General features: G+C 39.3%; 1 protein-coding gene across 2 annotated transcripts in view; it reads right to left on the bottom strand.

The window, feature by feature from the left end:
- The window catches only part of PDGFD (platelet derived growth factor D), a 294,001-nt gene extending 273,535 nt beyond the window's left edge, over positions 1–20,466 (bottom strand). For both annotated transcript variants that reach the window (XM_004709000.2, XM_004708999.2), the window contains exon 1: positions 20,314–20,466. In XM_004709000.2, coding sequence (XP_004709057.1) covers positions 20,314–20,437 — 124 coding nt within the window. In that variant the 5' untranslated portion in view covers positions 20,438–20,466. The remainder of the gene's footprint in view (positions 1–20,313) is intronic.
- Between the last annotated feature and the right edge of the window lie 561 nt (positions 20,467–21,027).

A 21,027-nucleotide genomic window follows, 5' to 3' on the forward strand; every position in this document is an offset into this window, starting at 1 on the left:
TTGAAACAATAATGAATTAAGTTTAAATGTTTGTCAAAATGGGGAATTTTACAGTGCAATCTTAAAAACAAGCATACATTAATGTGTGTTTGTATTTTCTTTTACCTTAAATATAAATGTGCATTCCAATGATAAAGTTCTTGTGAGGATCAAATGCCTTTTCTTTCTTTTTGTGATAATATTTTATGATGTTTTAGGTGAAAGAACTTAGGCTCCCATCTAATCATGTGTATACAAAATGAGTACACTTTTTCACGTGTCAGAATTCTTTCTTTTTTCTTTCATTCTGTGTTCTATTTCCATAAATCTAACTGCCTTGCCCTTCATTACATTCTCACCTTTGCTTTAGGGTAAATGTGAATCATTTGGTCTATATAATTGATTGTGTAAGGAGGCACAGTGCTCATAGGTGATACTGTACATTTTCTAAGACAGTACATTGTTTTAGCTGAAATGTGACCTCCGGAGTGACTTCAGTTCCAAATTCAAAGGATATTTTAGAGCAATAGTCAGGTGTTTCCACAATAAGTCATGCTCAGTCCAGTAAAACTGACCCTTTTTTTGGGAATCTGAATTTTGGTATACATTTTCTCTCCATCTATCTGGGACCTTGTATTATGTAGCCTAACACTATTTAAGTCTGTGGGTTTCAGGATAGATGAGTTATTAGGGTTGTGAATTAGTTTCTTTTTGTATCTTTAACTTTATGAACTGCAATTAACTTCACTGTCTTACAAGACTATGGTCTTAAAGAGACAAATTTTCATACCAGTAATTTTTGTAACCTTCCTTACATGAACACCATCCATGAATTACTATTTATATTTCCTTTTTTTTTTCAAAATAGAGAAAACTTAAAGATACTTGTGAGGAAGTTTATATATGGGACCCTCCAGAACTTTTAGACTTATATCTGATTCCTTGCACAATATTTGAGTTGTCTCACTCATCCCTACTCTCTAATGATTATTTTTTAAAATAAATTTTTATTATCAAGTTTTATTAAAGCACACAATTAAGTATTTATTTTAAAAGATTTATCTTTAAACTAATATTTCATTGTGCACAACATTTAATAACACCATTTTACTATATAATATGTATCTGGAAAGTATACATTTGGGATCAGATAAATACAAAAGACCCTTGAGATATTTATATTTTACTGATGGAGCAGACCTGTGTATAAGGGAATTAACCTGAGAAAAACTGTGAACAATATGGTTACCAGTTGATCAGTATGTGAGTAGTTCTCTAAACTAAGCTTTATAGGATGACCGACCATGTTAGGTAACCCAGTTTGGGGAGTAAAAGGACCCCTGGTGCATTAATTTCTTCATTTGGTGGAGTGTTTTAACTCGCAGGTAAACACAAGTAGAAGAGACAATTATAAGGAAAACAAAACACAACAAAAAAAGAAAACTGTAAATTCTGAATGCTCCTATGTACATCTAAGTTCAAAAACGTTAAAAGGTAAATATACATTTTAGTATTATATATGTATATATAGCTTATACATAAATATATAGTGTGCATATATACCACCTAGCTATATCTATATCTATCTATCTATCATCTATCTATCTATTTATCTAATATGTATGCACACATACATGATAGCATCTCCTTAAATGGTGAAATTAGTCCTTTAACAGGAGGGAATAATCCAGACTCTGAAAATCTGATGCTTATAGATTTTGGTATACCCTTAAGAAAAATAATTCTGCATTTGGATATGTAATGAGATAATAAAGTCTTGAACAGTACTGAGAAATGTAGGGGTCCTGCAGTTTCACCTTTATGAGTTTCCAATTGTGTCCCCCTGTGCTACCTTGAGACACTTTCTTCCTGTCAGAAGTTCAGGTTTCTCCTCAGCACTTTAAGACATGATTCAGTCCGTCATCCAGAACAGATTTATGGGACACCTCCTATGCCTCCGGTGCTATTCTAGGGGTGCTGGGCACACTGGGAAATAACGGAGGGGGAGCATCCTTCCAGGACGTGCTTTCTAGGGAAAGACAGAACCTAAGCAAATAAAAACAAGTGTTAAAATTTCAGTTGGAGCCAAATGAGAAAAGTAAATCGTCAGCTATGTTTTTAAAATGGTTGTTTTTCAAACTCATGTCTTGACTAAGAAATGAAAAGTGTTTCAACAACAATACAGTCAAGCTGTGTCCTGACATATAGAGTTGCTAAAGAGACGCTGAGCTTAAGAAGCAATCTCTACTTTAGAACAAGTCTCTCTGACCATGAGTGGCTATTTTGAAAACTAGTTACACTCTGTTATGGCCCTTTGTGTGACGAGACATCAAAGTAGTTTATATAAAATAGGCAATAGGTTGAATCTTCCAACATGAAACCAAATGAGCTTTGTAGCAATAACATTATCACAGAGCACCATTGTATACCTGCCTCTCATGAAAACACAATCCAATGATCTATGTTCAGACAGGTAAGGATAAACAGAAGAGCCTTACTGGACATTTTACATGATAGAATGATTTTGCTGGGCCAAGTTATAAGCATACTAATGAACCATGCCAACAAGGAACTGATGGAGGGCTTGGGAGAAATATGGCAAAGTAGGGCTATTGTATATCCATACAACAATGTTTTTGTATCAAGTAAAATTTTATATAATCTAACAACTATATATCCATATACTAATATCCATATATCAGTATAATAATTTTATTAATAAATTTTAAATTCTACCCCATATTATAAATGGTATACACCTGAATTCTTAAGATGTAGAATAACAATTTCCCCTAAAAAAAAAAAAAGCTCTAAATACAAGGTCATAAGCGTTATCTAGTGAAAATGTATTATAAATATGTAATATAATAGAAAAAGTTCTTTTTTCACAAATATTTTACAGATCAAACAGAAAAGGTGCATTTAAAAAAATTAGTCAAGTGATAAACGTAAATTCTTTATTGCCTTAGTCAAATGATGTTGTAAATGAAAACGACTAACAGTGCTGGTGAAATACGGCTCTTCCCATTGATGACAGAGCAATGATGAACCAGCTCGTCTTTTCATCAGAAGCGTATCAGGAACTTTGCACCTGGCATAAAAGCTGAGTCGTTTGGATGACTGCAAGGTTATTAGAGAGCAGAATAATAAAGATAAGCAGGACCATCAACCTGCCCATATATATTAATAGTCTACTGATACTCAAGGCTTCTTTTTCACTCATGGAAGCAGCAGTCAAGAATTAAACAACACATTGCAAACCATGCATCGGGCAACTTATTAGGCAAATCTGCTGTGCATGACCTCTTCAAAATGCTGACGAGTAAAGATGTCACTTTGAGGACTTTGGTGTGTCTTGAACAGAAAGGATGTCGATTTGAAGACAACGTGCACTTGACTCAAGTCATCGTATTTTCAATCATCGCATATGCATATGAAGGTTGGACAATGGATAAGGAAGACGGCAAAAGACTTGGTGCAGCAAATTGTGTGCATCAAATTAGGGTGCATCAAATTATAGATTGTCAGGAGAACAAAAGATCCGTCTTGGAAGCAGTAGAGCCAGAGTGCGGCTTAGAAGAGAGGATGGCTAGCTTTCATCTCACTCCCTTTGGACTTCCTTTCAGGAGAGATCAAGCCCTGGGAAAGGGCATTATACTCAGGCAGGTGGCAGTCAGTGAAAAAGAGGAGGCAGACTCAACGAGATGGGCTGACAAAGTGCCTGCAACAATGGGCTCAAATATAAAAATAATGATGCAGACTGTGCAGGACTGGGCAGTGTGTTTAGGATCCCTTTGAGCAGGAATATAGATTTAATTGCACCTACCAACAAAGTATTAATATTAAAGTAACAAATATAAACGACAGAAAACATCTGAATGATGGGTTAAATCAACCAAAAAGTGATACAATGTATTTAACATATTGAAAGAAAGAGATTAGAAATATTTTCATAAATTAAATATTTGACTATTAGAAATAGAATAATAACTTGTGTTTGTATAAGTAAATCATTTTTCTTATACAGTATTATCAAAATAAAAAAAAAATTCCAGTTTTGTAATGGTACAGTGGGGTAAGTATTGACGTGCTTACCACAAGGTTGGTCATTTGAAACCATTAGCCCTGTCTCAGGAGAAAGATCAGGCTGTCTATTCCCTTAAAGATTTATAATCTTGGAAACACTATGCAGTGGTTCTGTTCTATCATATAGGGTTGCTGTGAGTTGGAATTAATTTGATCACAACGGACTTACTTTTTGAGTTTTTACCCATGTGGCTACTGAGTATTTGAAATGTTGAATGTCTAATATGAAATAGGATATAAAGTACATATGAGGTCTTATTCTAATAAAAAGAATGTTAGAGAACCTCACTATTTAACCATTTTTATTAAGTAGGGGAATTATAGTATTTTAATATGTTTGGTTTGGTGAAATCACAGGGGTTCCACACATTTGTGGAAAATTGAATTGAAAGATAATAGAAGCCCCTCCTATATTATTAAAATTAATTTTACTTTTTTATGTGGTTCCTAAATACATAAAAACAATAGGTTATGCCTTCATTTCTTAGTGCTGCTATAGAAGAAATAACACAAGTGGGTAATAATCAGAAATTTATTTTCTCATAGTTTAGGAGGCCTGTCATGTTATTATTAGGTCCTGTTAAACGGGTTTCTTCTCCTGGGACCCCAGAGAACTGCCCCAAAGCGGTTTCTAAGCTCTGATTTTTACAGAGGGAGAACACATGGTCTTTCTACTATGGAAAATCTGGCCTGGTTCCCATTGGCATCTCAAAGTTTAGCTATTGCACCCCCAAGAAATTTAGGGCCCCAACTCTAGAAGAACGCTGCCTTTCTTTGGACTCTAGTGGAAGGTCATTCTCTATTTTCCACTTCTGTTCCTTGTTGCACGAGCCTTAATGGCATTCTGGTTACATGTTGGGCCATTAACTGCAAAGCGAGCAGTTTGAAATCACCATCCAGCTGAGAAGGAGAAAAGTGAGGCTTTCTACTCCCATAGAGTTACAGTCTCTGACGCTCACAGAGGCCATTCTGTAGGTCAAAGGTGATTCAATGGCAGTGACTTTGGTTTCGGTATTCCTTGCTGATCTCTAAGTGACATTGTGCTTTCTTTGCTTGTACTCTTTCATCATGCGACGGTATCCTGCTAGCACTACCCAGTACTCTGAGAGGTTTCCCATTACAAACACCTTAAAAGTGTGGGGGGAAAGCTAGGGGCGAAACCCTCAAAATCATAAAAAAAGTAGCAGGCTGACTGGTCAAATAGAGATCCCGAAGACTATGGCTCTTGGTGGTACCCCGAAGACTATGGCCCTTGGTGACCCTTCAGGTCTGAAACTGAATTTATTTACCCTCATGGCTCCATTTTTGGCCAGACAGGTGTATAAAAGGAACAATAACACTAGTGAGGTCTATACACCTTAGAACAGTCAACCATATGAGATCAAAAGGTCAAAATGTATTGAAGGATGAAATTCAAAAGAGATAGCAAAAAAAGAGAAATAGAAACAGGAACATAGTCAAGAAGTGAGCTTAAGTGATATTATGGTGTAGGGATTCCAGTTTATGAGATGTAAAAAAATGGGTATACTATAAAACACGGAACCGGAAAAAAACCAAAACCAAAACAAAACAACTGCTGAACCTGAAGGGTTTTTTAAAGTTTTAGTTTAGTTGTTTTTTTTTAACCCTTTTCTTTTAATCCTTCTCTGAGGGAGACATGTTATGTCAAAATGTTCAAATAACAACACTGGCAGAGCTGCCACAAACAATTCGATTCCAATCACCATGTGTGTTTCTTCGTTTGGGCTTGGTTCATTTATTTGAGAAAACTGAAAATCTCCACATTTTTTTGGCATCTGTCCAAAATTAACCTGAACATGTCTAAAATTCTAATCTTGAGACTCTCAATATAGTATTTTTCAAAATATAACTAGTATTCTTTAAAATAGACTCCTGTTTACAACAGAGTATAGCACGTAAACTAGTTAAAATTATTAGAAAAACATCAGGAATTATTTTCTTACACCCACAATAATATATGTAACTTTAAAAACATGATAACACATCATGGATTAGTTTCACTAAATATATATATTTTATGCTAACAATTTTCTCTCTCTCTTGATTCCTTGCATCTATACTTCACAACATAGATTTTTTGACAACCACTTAAAGATTAGAGTGTCTTAAAAATTAAGTTTCTATCTCTGTGATTTTCTTTTATCTGCTTTTCCTCTTATATAATCCCTAATCTGTTAAATGATATAACAGCCATCCAGAAAATCGTGAGGAAAAGCTGAAAGGCATTCTACATTTTGAGTTTTAGCACCCTTTCTCTAACTTGCTTATAACCTGTGTAAGAGGGATACGTAAAACAAAAACAACAACAAAACACCACCACCAAAAAAGTCCTCATTCCCATCCAATGAATACTGACTCATAGGAACCCAATAGGACAGGGTGGAGCTACCCCCTGTGGGTTTCTGAGACTAATTAAGAGAGGACAACGCTTCATAGTTCTCTGACAGATGGCTGGTGGTTCCAAATGCTGACCTTGTGCTTAGCAGCCCAATGGGTAACCACTACGTTACCAGGAGTCTAAGGATGAGTTATGAAAATAAGACACTAATTGTTAATTTTATGATTCCTCAAAACTTATCAAGCTTGTTTTCCATGCCAATGGAACAAAAAGAATGCTCACATATATCAAATATAGTCATTATGCTCATGTTAGCATATATCAGATCTTTATACCAGTATTCCATTCGATAGGAACATGCTTTCTTTACCTGGTAAGACACATATAGTAAAAACATGTTCTCTCTCTCTAGACAGCCCTATAAATGGATCTGTAAACAGCTCTTGCATATTGGTGTAGTGGTAATGCATTGGGCTGCACACCACAAGGCGTTTGAAACCACCAGTGGCTCTTCAGGAGAAAGATGGGTCTTTCTCCGCCTGTAAAGAGTTACATAATCTTGGAAATCCAGGTCAGCAGCTCTGCCCTGATTTATAGGTTTGCTGTAGTCAGCATAGACTCACTGGTCATAGGATAAACCGAGAAAACATATATTGCTCTTTTCCTAAGTGTCACTGATTAATATAGAAATATGTGATAAAGAAGTGATCAATTCAACCTGGAGAGGGTCTGAGTCAACAGAGAAAGTGTCATACAGTGATGAAATTCTCCTATCTACATCTGATTAATTAGTCTGAGCATCTATTGAATAATTCATTCAATGAATATTTTTAAAAGATTTTCCCTGTCACCAACCTCTAATGTTTGTGTAGACCGAACCCAGTCACTTAACAGTTTAATCTGTACAAGTCAACAATTCATGTATGTGATTCGCAGCTGGCATAAACTGGTATAAGTTATTTTTCTCAATGGTGTTTTCAATTCTATACCATTGGCTAAAATAATGGCACTATCAATAGAATTGCCTTATGCCCCTGGAGGATAATTGTTAATGTTCTCTAACATAAATGACAATGACATGTTTAAGTGAACCAGAGACATACATAAAGCAAGGATATATGATTGTACTTTGGACTTGCTCTTAATTTTAGCCCCAATAAGAACAATTAGATCTTATTACATGACCTTGTTTGATGCTCGACATCATTGGGGAGATTACTGAAGATATGGGTGCAATGGCAAAGAAACCAAGAGCTTCCTGAAAGAATATCATCTGGGCTCTTGAAAGCTTGTCTTCAAAGAAGCAGCCCTCTAAGTTAGGCATCAACTAAGTCTACACGGAAGAAGCAGACCAGTCTGTGTGATCCAAGGATTGTCAATAATAAAATCTAAATCCAAAGTTGGTATCAAAGTTTAAATTGTGAACACACAGTTCTCAGAAGGCTATAGATGACAGTGGAAGTCTAAAAATCCATTGTCAGGGTCAACACAGGGATTAAACCTCAACTACCAAGGTCATCCCTGTGACCTTGGTAGTTGAGGGATGAGAATAGCCATGTCATCAGACAGAGAGTATTGTAATAAAGTCGATTAGGACAGAAGTAGTTAGGTTAGAATGTAATATGTTATTATTTTATCTCTTTTAAGTCACTCTAAAGTTGTTCGTTTTCCTTCTTCTTTTTTAAAGTGAAGGGGAACTTCATGTGGATTGAACCTCTGGTGAATCCTCTCTGACCATAGACCAGCGATGTGAATCGTGTTGCTAGTATGCAGAACATATAGGAAAATGATTGTTGCAGATGCAGGTAACTTAAAATTTAGCACATTACCATTTGATGTCTCTTTTGACTTAATTCCTGTTGTTCTGGTTTTTAATATTATCTGCTCTTTCTTATTGAGGTTTTGCTCTGTTTTACTTTGTTATTGCTGCTGGGTTTGTTTATTTGTTTGTTTGTTTTCCCTATATGAAACCCAGCATAGGTCAATCTACAGAGACAGTAACTGGATTAATGGTTGTTGAGGATATGTGAGTTCACATCTCGGCACCCTCACTTCTAAGCAGCATTCCCCTGTTTAGCTATACTTCTTCCAAGATAGACTTCTTTGTTCTCTCAGTCCATGATATAGTCAATCTTTTTTGCAAACATCACAATTCAAATTTAACTTTTCTCCTCTTTTCCTGAGTTTTCAGCATTACAACATTAAAGACACACATATGACCGTCTCTCTATACACACATATGTGTGTTCCCACATTATATTCCCACTGTAAAATTTAGTAACTTATAACATAACATTAATTTTGTTTAAATTATCTTCTTTTTTTTAATCACCAGGATACTAGATAGGATTCATTACTTTTTCAAATATTTTCTTCCTCTATAATGATTAATAGTAGTTCCAAAAAATGATTTAAAATATTCTTTTAAAGATTTCTCTAAATTACTCTTCTTTAAATAGTCTATACTGACTACGGCATTTGTTCTGGGTTTATTTCCACCACCCTTTCAAACTTCTGATTTAGGGCTAGTTAAGGCAAAGCGGTGTCAAGACAGAGTCAGGGAGAGAAAGGCGGATTCTAAAAGGAGAGTACCAATCAGAAGAACCTCACTCGGATCAGTCCAGTTGAGTGCTAGAGATTGTTCCCAATAGGAAACAGAGGCCATGAACCATGGCAGCACTGAAAAAGTGTATATGGTGATAAAGAAGGTGGGTAAGAGCACGAGGAAACTTGGATGCACTTGTTGGCTGAGTGGGCAGAGGCAATAAAAAAGAAAAGACTGAAGACAGTTGAGTAGTAAACTATGGATTTATGGGTTATGGGACTAAACAAATCAGACAATTATGATATCCTGCACAGAAGAGAGACAAAAATATGACCCACTCCCATACTGGCGACCTATCTCATGCAGGAGTATTTCTGCTAAAAACAAAAATGTTTCTGCCTTCTTAATTCTCTTGTAGGATCAAAGCTTGACACCAAGTCTACACCTTTGCTCTTGCTGCTGGTATAGTCTACTCTTTTAAAGAATGATCACATTTGCTGAAGAATAAATTGTGCTCAATTCAACTAGTTCAGGGATAAATGTAGGGATGGATATAGATGTAGACATCCTAGAATGTCAGAGCCAACTCAATTGCAACCACCAACAAGAATCTGTCTGTCTATCTATCTGTCTGTCTATCTATCTATCGTCTACTATCATCTCTACCTACATACCTACATGCATAACTCCCTATATCTACCCGAGTTATCCGCTGTATAATTATGCAGCTGTTTCCATTTTCTAACAAAAGAGCAGTAGTATTAGCATTTGGGTTGAATTTCATCTTGATAAGATCAGCCCATTATTTGAACCTAAGAATGTCTAGATTCTCTAATTTAGCAGCTGGAAACTGACACCCTCCTGGCCTACCACCTGTTTTTTGTAAATTAACATTTACTGGAACATAACCATGCCATTTATTCACACATTCTCCATGGCTGTGTTCATGCTACAAGGGCAAGCTTGAGTAGTTACATCAGATACCTTATGGCTGACAATGCTTAAAATATTTACTATGTGGTCCTTTGATGAAATTTTCAGCTGACACTTGGAACCAATCCAACCTATTATTTATCTTTTCTAGATGAATTATGCTAATGTGGTATTTGTGTCTTCTGTGCTTTCTTCGAAGTTAATAATTCTTAATCCAAAGCAATGATAAAAAAATAAAACTATCCAAGATGAGACCATTCTCTTGATGAACACAAATCTATTAGTTACTGCCTTCATTAGGTAGTGTTGTTATAACAGAATGCCACAAGTCGGACACTTTACCACATAGAAATGTACCGTATCACTTAGAAATCAGAATGCAGGGAGTCAGCTACAGGGAAAGGCATTCGCTTTCAAAGAAAGCCCTTTTCTCAGCACATTTCTTGGTTCCTTGGCATGTTTGGGTAACACTGTATCTATGTTCCCCCATATATAGTTTCTTGTTTCAATCCCTACACTGCTCCTTTCTGATCCTAAATATGAGGGATGACAGGTTTAAAACACACACTACACTGATTTTTCCTCACTAATATAACAAAGGCAGTCCTGTTTCCAGATGGGATTGTATCTAGATGCATTTTTTAAAATCGAATAATCTCTAGCTATCAACTGGCTCCGTTTTCTTTCCTAAAACAAAGGAGTGGAAAACAGCCACTGTCACTGAGTTTCTTCTGACTCGGAGCAGCCCGACAGGACGGAGTAGAACTGTCCCCTTAGATTTCCAAGACTGTGGTCTTCACGGAGTGAGACTGCTACATCTCTTTCTTGGGAGCAGCTAGTGAGTTTGAACCATTGAACTCTCAGTTAGCACCGGGGCGCTCAAGCACTGTGCAATCGGAGCTCCCCTCCACGTGGACTGGTCAGAGTTTGAACACTGTGCAGCCGGGTCTCCAGTCACAAGTGCTGCCAGAATAAGGGTTAGTACTGACAACACGTCATTTTTAAGGGGGAAGAATGATAGTTAGAACAATGAAAATAATAGATTATCATCCAGATTGCGACAGTTCTTTCCCACAGAACTGTCATTATTGGCTTTGTCGATTTTCTTGTTCAAATGTGTGTGCAATTCAGCTAGTATGACTGGTTAATGACTTATGAGTCTGGTAAGCCTATCAAATATACGATGTAACTTTCCTTTATGACTCATGGGCATCAATATTAACAATCAGCAGCTTTACAGGCCTGTAATATAGTAATTCCCAAATGGCACATGGACGTAGGCCAGGGCTGCTTTTCCCCTGTTGAGTAAGAGACGGGAGCCAGCTGGGCTGGATTGGGTTGCTTGAGTGCTTGTCCTTGTCTGGCACTGTATCAGGAGGGAGGAAAATTACTAGTTGTCGCTCCCCAATGCTGAGTTTGAAGAACTGACACCCGTCCACATCTCCACTGTGATGCCAGCCCCTTATTCTGCTTTGGTATGGAAACCCCATAAACAAGTATAGTGAAATCATATGTAAAGAAAAATGGTCTTTCAGTGTCTACCACAAGAGCTTTATGAGCTCATTTATATACGTTATGACACTTATTTTGGCTTTTAAGTGCAATTTTCATGCATTTATTAGTTCACAACGTTTCATATTACATAGCTGAGATTGCTGAATAACTAAATTCTGTTTTGTCTAATTAAAACTGACAAAAATCACCAAACTGCATACAACACAGATCATAAAAATAAGCAGTATTGGTCTGTCAATATCAAAGCTAAGAGATGTAGAGGAGGGGGCAGAAATATCCTTAAATGCATCATCAATGCTTATAAAAACAAGGTATCTTTTGTCTGAAAAATTACTTGAAGAAAGGATTTCTTTCTATATGTGACCTGATTTGCGTCCAAAAATACTATATTGGGAGGCAGAACATTTTTTTGCTGTAGCATTTATCTTGGATTCTTTCCTTTTTGTTATTAAATATTATCCTCTGGTAGCATTTTGTTGAAATTATCCTGCCCATAAAAATTAATACAAAAATACTTCCTTTTAAACTGCATTAATTCTGACATGCTGAATGTGTTAAGTTGGGTTAGCAAGGCAAAACCAGGGATGCTTACAAATGTCTATAATGAAAGAAATAAAAATCAAGCAAGTGGCTCACACAAATATAGAAGTGGGTAAGTCAAGTTCAGGTCAAGTACGTGGATCCTCTATTCAGCTGGAGGCTTTCCCTGACTTGTGTATCTGTTGTGGCTGATGAGCCAGGACACAGGAAGTTGAAGCAGGAAAATCACATCTGGTGGATACAGAGACAGAGGAATCCAAGGTCTACAAGTCAGATAGCAGGTCAAATGTTAGGCTTTGATGACACCCAGGGTCAGCAGGAAATAAGCCATGCAGTTGGCTCAAGTCCTAAGAACAGATGTTGAAGAGTCAGATGCAGGATACAAACCCGCAAGAAATGAAGCCGCTCTCTACAGCATATATTTACATATGAAGGTGTCCATGCCTCCCCACCCCACCCCGGGGACACATCATTAGGGCTATGACCTGAATAAAGGGTTGCACTCCACCCTAATCTTCCTACAACTGCTTGGCTGCTCACAGTAGATCCCCATGGAACTGACAACATCATGTTAGATCACACAAGCATTAGTCAAGATCAAGGCTCCAGGCTTTCCACTGTCTGTAGATCATAACAAACTATGGCTGGCTTTGAGAAGAATGGAATTCCAGAACACTTCATTGTGCTCATGCAGAACTTGTACACGGATCAGGAGGTAGTTGTGCCAACAGAACAAAAGAAAACTGCATGCTTTAATATCAGGATGGGTGTCGACAGGATTATAGCCACTCACCATATTTATTTAGTTTGTATGCTCCGGAAATCATCAGACAAGCTGGATTATAGGAAGAAGAATGTGGCATCAGGATTGGAGAAAAGATTATCAACAACCTTCAGGATACAAATTACACAACCTTGCTTACTGAACATGAGAAGGATTTGAAGCACATATTGATGAAGATCTAGGGTTGCAGTCTTCAGTACAGAATACAACCCAATGTACACAAGACCCAAATCCTCACAACTGTACTAATAGGAATTATCATGACAAATGGAGACAAGCTTGAAGCTTTCATGATTTTACTTTGCTTGGATCCACAATCAACACTCATAGAAGAATCAGTCAAGAGATTTTTAAAAAAGCACATTGCATTAGGTAAATCTGCTCAAGACCTCTTTAGAATATTGAAAAGCAAGCATGTTAATCTGAGGACTAAGGTACACCCGATCCATGCCATGATATTTTTCATTGCTTCACATGCATGTGAAAGTTGTATAGGGAATAAAGATGATTTAGGAAGAATTGATGCATTTGAATCCTGTTCCTGGTGAAGAATATTGAAGTTACTATAGTCTGCTAAAAGGACAAACTGACCTGTCTTGGAAGAAGGGTGTCCAGAGTGCTGCTTAGAGGCAAGGGTGGGGAGATCCTGTCTTACATACTTTGGACATGTAAGGTGAAATCGGTCCTTGGAGAAGGACATTATGTTTGGTAAAGTGGAGAGGCAGTGAAAAAGAGGAAGGGCTTTGAGCAGATGGCTTTATGTAATGGCTGTCACAATAGGCTCAGGCATGGGAACAATTGTGAGGATGGTGCAGTAGGGTTTTGTTAAAAAGTTGCAATAGGTCATAACCAACTTGATGGCACCTAACAACGGCCTGTCACACAAATGGCTAGGCCGTCTTGAGTATTTTGGACCAGCTAAGTTGACATAAAGCTAGCTATTACACATTATTATGTGAACTAATATAAAATATTGTTGAACACTATAATGTGTTACTTCCACCATAGACAATACCCTACTGAAATCAAGAGAAGCCTTGTTAACACAATGGCTTAAGTACTGGGCAACTCACTGGAAGGTGGGTGGTTTGAACTCATCTCATCTGTGGTGAAAAGGATTAGCCAGTCTACTTCTGTACAGTTTTACAGTCTTGGAAATCCCAAGGAACCATTCTACACTGTTCTATGGGGTTGCTTTCACTCGGAAGTAGCACACTTGCAATGAGTTTGGTTTGGGTTTTGTACTGAACTTCATATACGATTAACAAAATAATTCACACAGAGGAGGGGAACTGTGTGATGTTATGGGGTCTTGGGCACCTCCTATTTGGAGGTTTTGAATTTTGAAAGCCAGCCATGATATTGTTGTTGTTGCTGTTGTTGTTAGGCGCCATAGAGAGAGTTCTGACCCATAGCGACCCTATACACAACAGAACAACACATTGCCCAGGCCCAGGCCATCCTTCCAGTTGGTCCAATGCCTGAGCCCATTGTTGGAACCATTGGGTCCATCTATTCTGTTTTGTGTCTTCCTCTCTTTCTCTGGCCCTCCACTTTTCCAAGCATGATGTCCTTCAGGGACTGCTCTCTTCCAAGACAGATGTGTATCCTCTCAGAGGTTCATGGTATTTTCAATATTCTTTGCCAGCACCACAGTTCAAATACCATTGATCCTTCTTCCATTTCCCTTTTTACTGTCCAGCTTTCTCATGCATAGAAGGAAATTGAAAATATCATGGCTTGGATTAGGCTGACCTTAGTCCTAAAGGAATGCCCTTGCTTTTCAGTATTCTAAAGTGGTCTTGTGGGTTCTACCATGATATTGTTCATTTTGTGTTCATGTCTCAGAGTGACTGGGGTGTCAGATGAAGTGCCCCAATCATTGCAATGACCTGGCTACTTTCTTAGGAACATAGGCACACAGTATTCAAACACAGAACCCACGGTCTCTCCATTTTGCAAGTTTCAGGGACTCCACTACACTCAGAATAATGCCCAACTGCCTTAGGATGACATTTATGCTTTTCATGGGTGGACATTCGCTTTTGGATGTCCTCGTTTTCTTCTACATCTACTCCTTCCTTGGACTACATCCACCTCTTTCCTCTAACTTCTTCTTCCTCATTTTTAATCATTTTCCTCTAACCTCTGAACGCCTACTCATCTTTTATTCCCGAGCTTAGGCATCATTTCCTCATGGGAACCCTTTTTGAACCTCTCAAAACCATACTGGGTGCTCCTTGTGAGTTCCGTTATCCCTGGTGCAATTCCTCCATTAGGTGTTCTGCAGTGCGGTGCTCCCACTTTTTAAAACTATGGTAAACATTGTGTGTGCATTTTCAAATAAAAAATGTACAGTGAGCTGATACATGGGAACCAGAAATGTGAGCATACATGTGGAGTTGTTCTGTGAAAGGATGGTGATACACTCTCTCAGCTTCTTCATCATCTCCACACTGACATATAAGGTGCTTCTGGGGAACTGGGGCTCTGCAGCGTACACTTGAAAGACAAGAGTTACACAATAAAACTGGCTACTCATTTGTTGACATTACCGATTGCGCCAAGAAGAAACAAAACTTGTCGGATCTAGCATAAAATCTGTCAGATATTAGAGATGCAATAAATAATTGGTACGTAAATTATAGCTAGAGATAACCAACAGTGTGCAGAGAAAAGAACCATTTGCACATCATTTTCCCTCTATTTCCCTCCAGAAGATTATTCCTATCAACTAAAAAATGGCTCAAGAGATGGCCTTAAGAGAGGAGATAGAAGCCCTGGTGGTGCAGTGGTTTGAATCTGCCCATTGGTGCCATGGAACAAAGACCTGGCAAACTTCCTTAGAAGAGGGTAGTAAACCAGATGAGGTACTTCTACTTTGATGGGATCACTGATTGAAATGAACTGAACAACACCCAGCAAAAACAATTCAGACATTAAGTTCCACCCTAAAACCTTGTTGATCCTTGGGTAAGACAATGTCTTATCTAAAGGACTTAATATAAAAGAGTTGGAATCACTCTACACCTGGTTTGTCTCAAGAATTTTCCTATTTTTCTATAGCATTCTTGTTGAGGTGTTCAAGAGCGGCTTTGGTATACTAATCCAATCATTTCAGCGGAGAAAGTCCAAGACTAAGTACCAGGGGAACGTGATTTGCATTATGACTCATCTCCCAAGAACGGACACAAAAACATATTCTCAGGCTCTCAGAATGACAGGTTCTGAAACCACAGATGCCCAGATTCAAGCATGACAGCACTCGTAATTACCACAGGTCACTGAGACCAGTGTCTCTGTGGGCACTGCTCTATCATCCCACTGTATTGTCTTGAAACAATAAAACTTTGCATATATTAGATGGAATCTTCTCCTACAGAGTATAACTCGTATAACTTCCTAAGGCTGACTCTTTAAAAGCAGCTTTATTAGATAATATAACCTCTTGGGGCAAGTCAAAGCCACAAATATGTAATCACCATTTCCCTTTATAAGATTACAAGGCCTTAATACCCTTAGAGTTAACAGAAAATATAAACACAGAACATAAGACGTAGACACTAATCTGACTCTTAGCTTGCAGATACTTTAAAAATAATTTGTTTATATTGTATGCCATCCTGTTGCTTTCTCGTTAAGCTCTGATCTTTGTAGCAGTCCATGTGCTGTCTTCGATGATAACAAAAGAAAGCCCCACTACTGAGGAAACAAACTTGACTGCTTTAATATCTCAGCCATCACAATTATGCAAACTGCAGGTCTACCACCAGATAATGATAATGTAAGCATGGTTCCAGGACTGGCCTATAAACCAAACAGACTAACTAGATTCAGAGTTGGTTAACAACAACACCTGTCCTTTTAAAAAGCAACAAAACATTCACCAAAAAGAGAGAAGTGCATCTGTATTCTTAACCCCCTTAGCAGGAAGTTCTATCTAGTTCGATTTAAAAATAAGTAAATGATACTGTCAGTTAATTGCTACCTTTACAATTCTTGATGCACATTCTGAGCTGCACCAGTTGTGGACACTTGTTATTACAAAAGTGCCTATTGCACAGGCATTAAAATAGAATATTTGGATGCTAATTTTAAATTAACATTGTGTGTGCCAGGAAGCAGGTTAAGAATGAGTTATAAAAACAAATCAGTTCAAGCAACAATAATAAACAACATATTTGAGAGAAAGAAATATGAACAATCCACTGAGATATAGAAAATGCTATGATTCAATCCTTTTAATCTGTAGACTCTATATTTTCCCTGGAGAAGGGGACAGAATTCACCCCCTTTGGGAATGCTGCAGGTGCTGGGAAGGGCGGACATCCATTACAAGAATTGTGATTGAGAACTCTGGAAAGTCAGCAGACAGCAGCAAACCAGTCTCTTATGAAGTGTAGACACAGATGATCATTTAGCAACCCTAGCATTACTGCCTTTCCATTTCTTAGCGACTCCCATGGTCTTGTGCAATTAAGCACAGATAGACTTTAAAACAAGGCTTTGTATCTGGTGGGCAGGAGCTGTGAGTGGTACAAATGATTTGTCCTTTCCTGAAGGTTGGGAGTTCTAAACAAAACGACGAAACGGAAGGTTGGTAGTTCCTCCCTAGCCAGTAATGCCACAGGGGTGGGAGTGGGGGACTAAGAAGGTCTGGGGACCCCTATGATACAATTACACAAACATCCCTGGGGCACAATTCCATCTGAGGGGCAAGAGGCCGCCTTTTGTTGTTCCTTTTTTGGCGTCAACTAGCAGAATCAGCATCAAGGGGCATGTCTCCACAGTGACAATAACACCACCACCTCCTATTGGTTTCCATAGGATTATGTTCATTTCTGTTCAAGGATTATGTCATTCTTTTGTTGTCCTTTGATTATTTACTGCTTTTAATCTGAGAGCTAGATTTCCTAATGATCCTAAATTAATGTTTGGAAACTCTTATCACCTCTATTTTTTCCTGATTATATTCCCATGCCCATGTCTGCCCCAAGCATATGTCTCACCTGATTCAGCTTCAAAGGTGCAAAAATAATGTCTTGGTCAAAGCACCTTTAGGGCAATTGGGAAAAATAAGTTGAGAATGTTTGGCATCTGAACAAAAGTTTAATTGGGAAAAATAAGTTGAGAATGTTTGGCATCTGAACAAAAGGTTATTATCTTTTCTCTGTCAGCTCACCTACTGCCACCAAACTTTTCCAAACCATATTTTTTCCCATAGACTCCTTCATTCTTAGACTCTCACCAAAGCTCAATGTCAATGTTTCTCAGCCTTTCCTTTTTTTCATTATCATCATCTTGCTCTTCTTAGGAGTCTATTTATATATTTAAAAATCATTAAATATTAATAGCATAGGTAGGCTGCATATCAGTTTATATGCTTTGTTCTTTTGAAGGAACAAAACTGATTATAATAGCTATGGATTTTCATCCCTTCCCCCCAGGACCAACTTTTACCCCCTGGAGCACAAAGTTACCTACATTGAGAATACATGATGTATATCATATTTTAAAAGTGCTGTCATTTGAAAAAGTTCCCCAAGTAACAAGCAATTGTGAGTGTTTACTTGTTTTCTACTCATTATACAACACATCTCCTATAGCATTGTTTGTCTCTTCCAGTCTTGTTCATGAATCCAACTGCCATCAAGACATCTGAACCACTCAAAATATGGGTGTGTACTCTTAAAGGAGCTGCAAAATACTCTCAGCTGAAATTTGAAGAAATAAAATATTCAGGGTAGTGTTTTAAATCGGGATAAAGCATTCCCACATACTAGACCTATGAAAAGTATTAACAATGAAAACTCTAACATCAGTATGTTCTCTTCCAAGCAAAAGTACCATCTTCCAAACTTTATGACTTAGTTTTAGTAAGAATCTTGGGCAGTGGTTACATTCTGTCCGGGACTTCTTCTACCTGACACTTTGGAGGATACGGATTACAAAATTATGGTTATAAAGTCATGCAAATGATAGATTACACAGTTCTATCATGTAGCTGAAGTACAAATATGAGCAAATCTAAAAACTAATACTCCATTGATCCTACCAGGTGGAAGTATTAACAAATGAAACAAGTCTAATTAAAGTTTGGTCCTCTGCCTAAACCCTTAAAAAGCTGAGCAAAGAACAAACAGAAAAGCCTGCACCATCTAACTGAGGTCGGTGGTGATTCACCAATCGGCTGTTGGACTATCTTACAGAAAAGCACTGTGTGGAAAACAAGGCTGTAAATAGAAGAGGTCTTATGACTAGACATGGTTATATTCCCTCTCCCCCGTCCACACATCTAGCCTACTTCAGGTGACTTGAACACACTCAAAAAACACAAATGTTATCAGAAACATATGTTTTTTCTCTTAAAGTTCCAAGTTTTTGTACTTCAAATTCAAGGCATACCTAATGAGAAATGGACAAAGGAATGAGCTGGCTTCCGGGAGTTCTCTGAGTAAGACAATCCCATATTGCTTACCCAAACAGCCAAATCATAACAGGCTTGCATTCACCAAGGAGCAATGTGTTACAACTCTCAGGAAGTAGATGGACATAAAGATACTGATGAAGAAAGAAAATCAACAACCACAAAGAAATGATAGGTCAGTTCAGGTAGAAGGCAGAAACAGTTGCAAAGCCCGGAAACATCGGCTGTCCTTAGAAATTGTATAAATCAACTTCAATGCTTGGTGGAGGCCCCAGAAAGCAAATACATTCCATTAGATCTCTGGGACCTAATGACCCAGGTGTCCTCCCAAGTGAAGGAAAATAAACAAGTCTGCTGGGATCTGGCTTGGGATAGCTATTTGGAGAGCTTTGCTCCTTGCAAACCGTTGGAAACTCTTCTGTGCAAGGAAACTACCAACTGAAGTGCGAGTCCCCTGTGGTAAGGAGCCACCCCCAGCCCCTTCTCCTGGACTCCTAGTTCCGGAGCCAGCCTGAACTTCAATGGGAAAGTCATCCTAGGGGCTGAAAGGGTAAAATGCTGCCATCTCAAGGCAACTAAACTGACTCTCCCCCCCTGATACAGCTGTGAACTCAACAGCATCATGCCCCCTGCCCACACCAACATGATGATAATGAATGGAAATATCAATCACTGAGAGACGGTCACTTTGAAGTCTTCCCAGCTATCACATAAGCAAGCCCTGACTTTCCTGGGGTTTCAAGTCCATGGCGTTAAGCGCCTGCCTGACCAAGGGGCGACGCAACAAGCAACTTGCAACTCCAGGATGAAGCACCTACCTCATTCCTGATCAGAGTTTACTGGCCCCCCAAATGACGTTTCTAGGGTGCAAGCTGAGTCTTGGGACCAGACCTGCCCCCACAGCAAGAACCCCACACCCCTCGTTCGCATTCCAGAGGAAGGGACTCTGAGGAATGGGATAGGCTTGTGACCCCTCTCCCTGGACAATGCATTCAGGCCGAGATTGTAAGTATAGTCTGTGGGGGCGTGTGTGAGTGGGTGAGTGTGTGTGAGTGGGTGAGTGTGTGTGTAGGCGGGAAGGGACAGGGGACACCAATTGCCACCACAAACGAGTGCTTTTAAGAAGTAAAATCTGAATCTCTTACCATCTCGTCTGAGGTTGGCGTTGCGCAAGGCTTTGATGGATGCGCTCTGCGGAGTTGCCAAAGTGCCCCCAAAGCTGCACAAGTTTAGGCAGACTAGGATGTCGAGGAGGCCGAGCCGGTGCATTGGGATCAGCGGCCCAGGGACAGCTTCGCTCCCAGAAAAAGCCGGGCTCCGCACCCGGGACCGACGCCTCGCCGCGCGCTGGCCGCCTGCGTTCGCCCAGAGATGGCCCTGGACGCCGAGCTACTCGCCGAGCTCCCCGCAAACTTCCTGCATGCTGAACTTTCCGAGCGCGTGTGCCTGCTGCCCTTCCCGGCGGGGCTGCGAGTCCATAAACGGAGACGGGACAAGCCACAGGTTGACGCTTCTCGCCCCCTCCGGTGGCCAGCGGCTGCACCGCAGGCTGCAGGGGGCGGGCGGGCGTCCCGGGGACCGGCGGGCGGCGCGCTGGGCTCCGGCAGCGGCTCTGGGCAGCAGCAGCCTCCGGGCCGGCTGGACGTGGCTCAGTCTCTGGGCATGCCCAGTTTCAAGGTCGCCCAGGGCTCATTCATCTCTTTAGGTTTCCCCTTGGCAGTTGGACCCCAGAGAGAGCAGGGAATCATGTCGACTGAAGGAAGGGGGAGAGGGTAGGATCTCCTTAGTCTCCAAAGGTGACCAGAGGGGCGAGCCACAAGCCCCAGCTCCTGTCTTGGTGTTGGTGGGGCTTGGGGAGG

The sequence above is a fragment of the Echinops telfairi genome, unplaced genomic scaffold (assembly GCF_000313985.2).
Source record: "Echinops telfairi isolate 266 unplaced genomic scaffold, ASM31398v2 ScPeMD7_7421;HRSCAF=8459, whole genome shotgun sequence".
Lineage (NCBI taxonomy): Eukaryota > Metazoa > Chordata > Mammalia > Afrosoricida > Tenrecidae > Echinops > Echinops telfairi.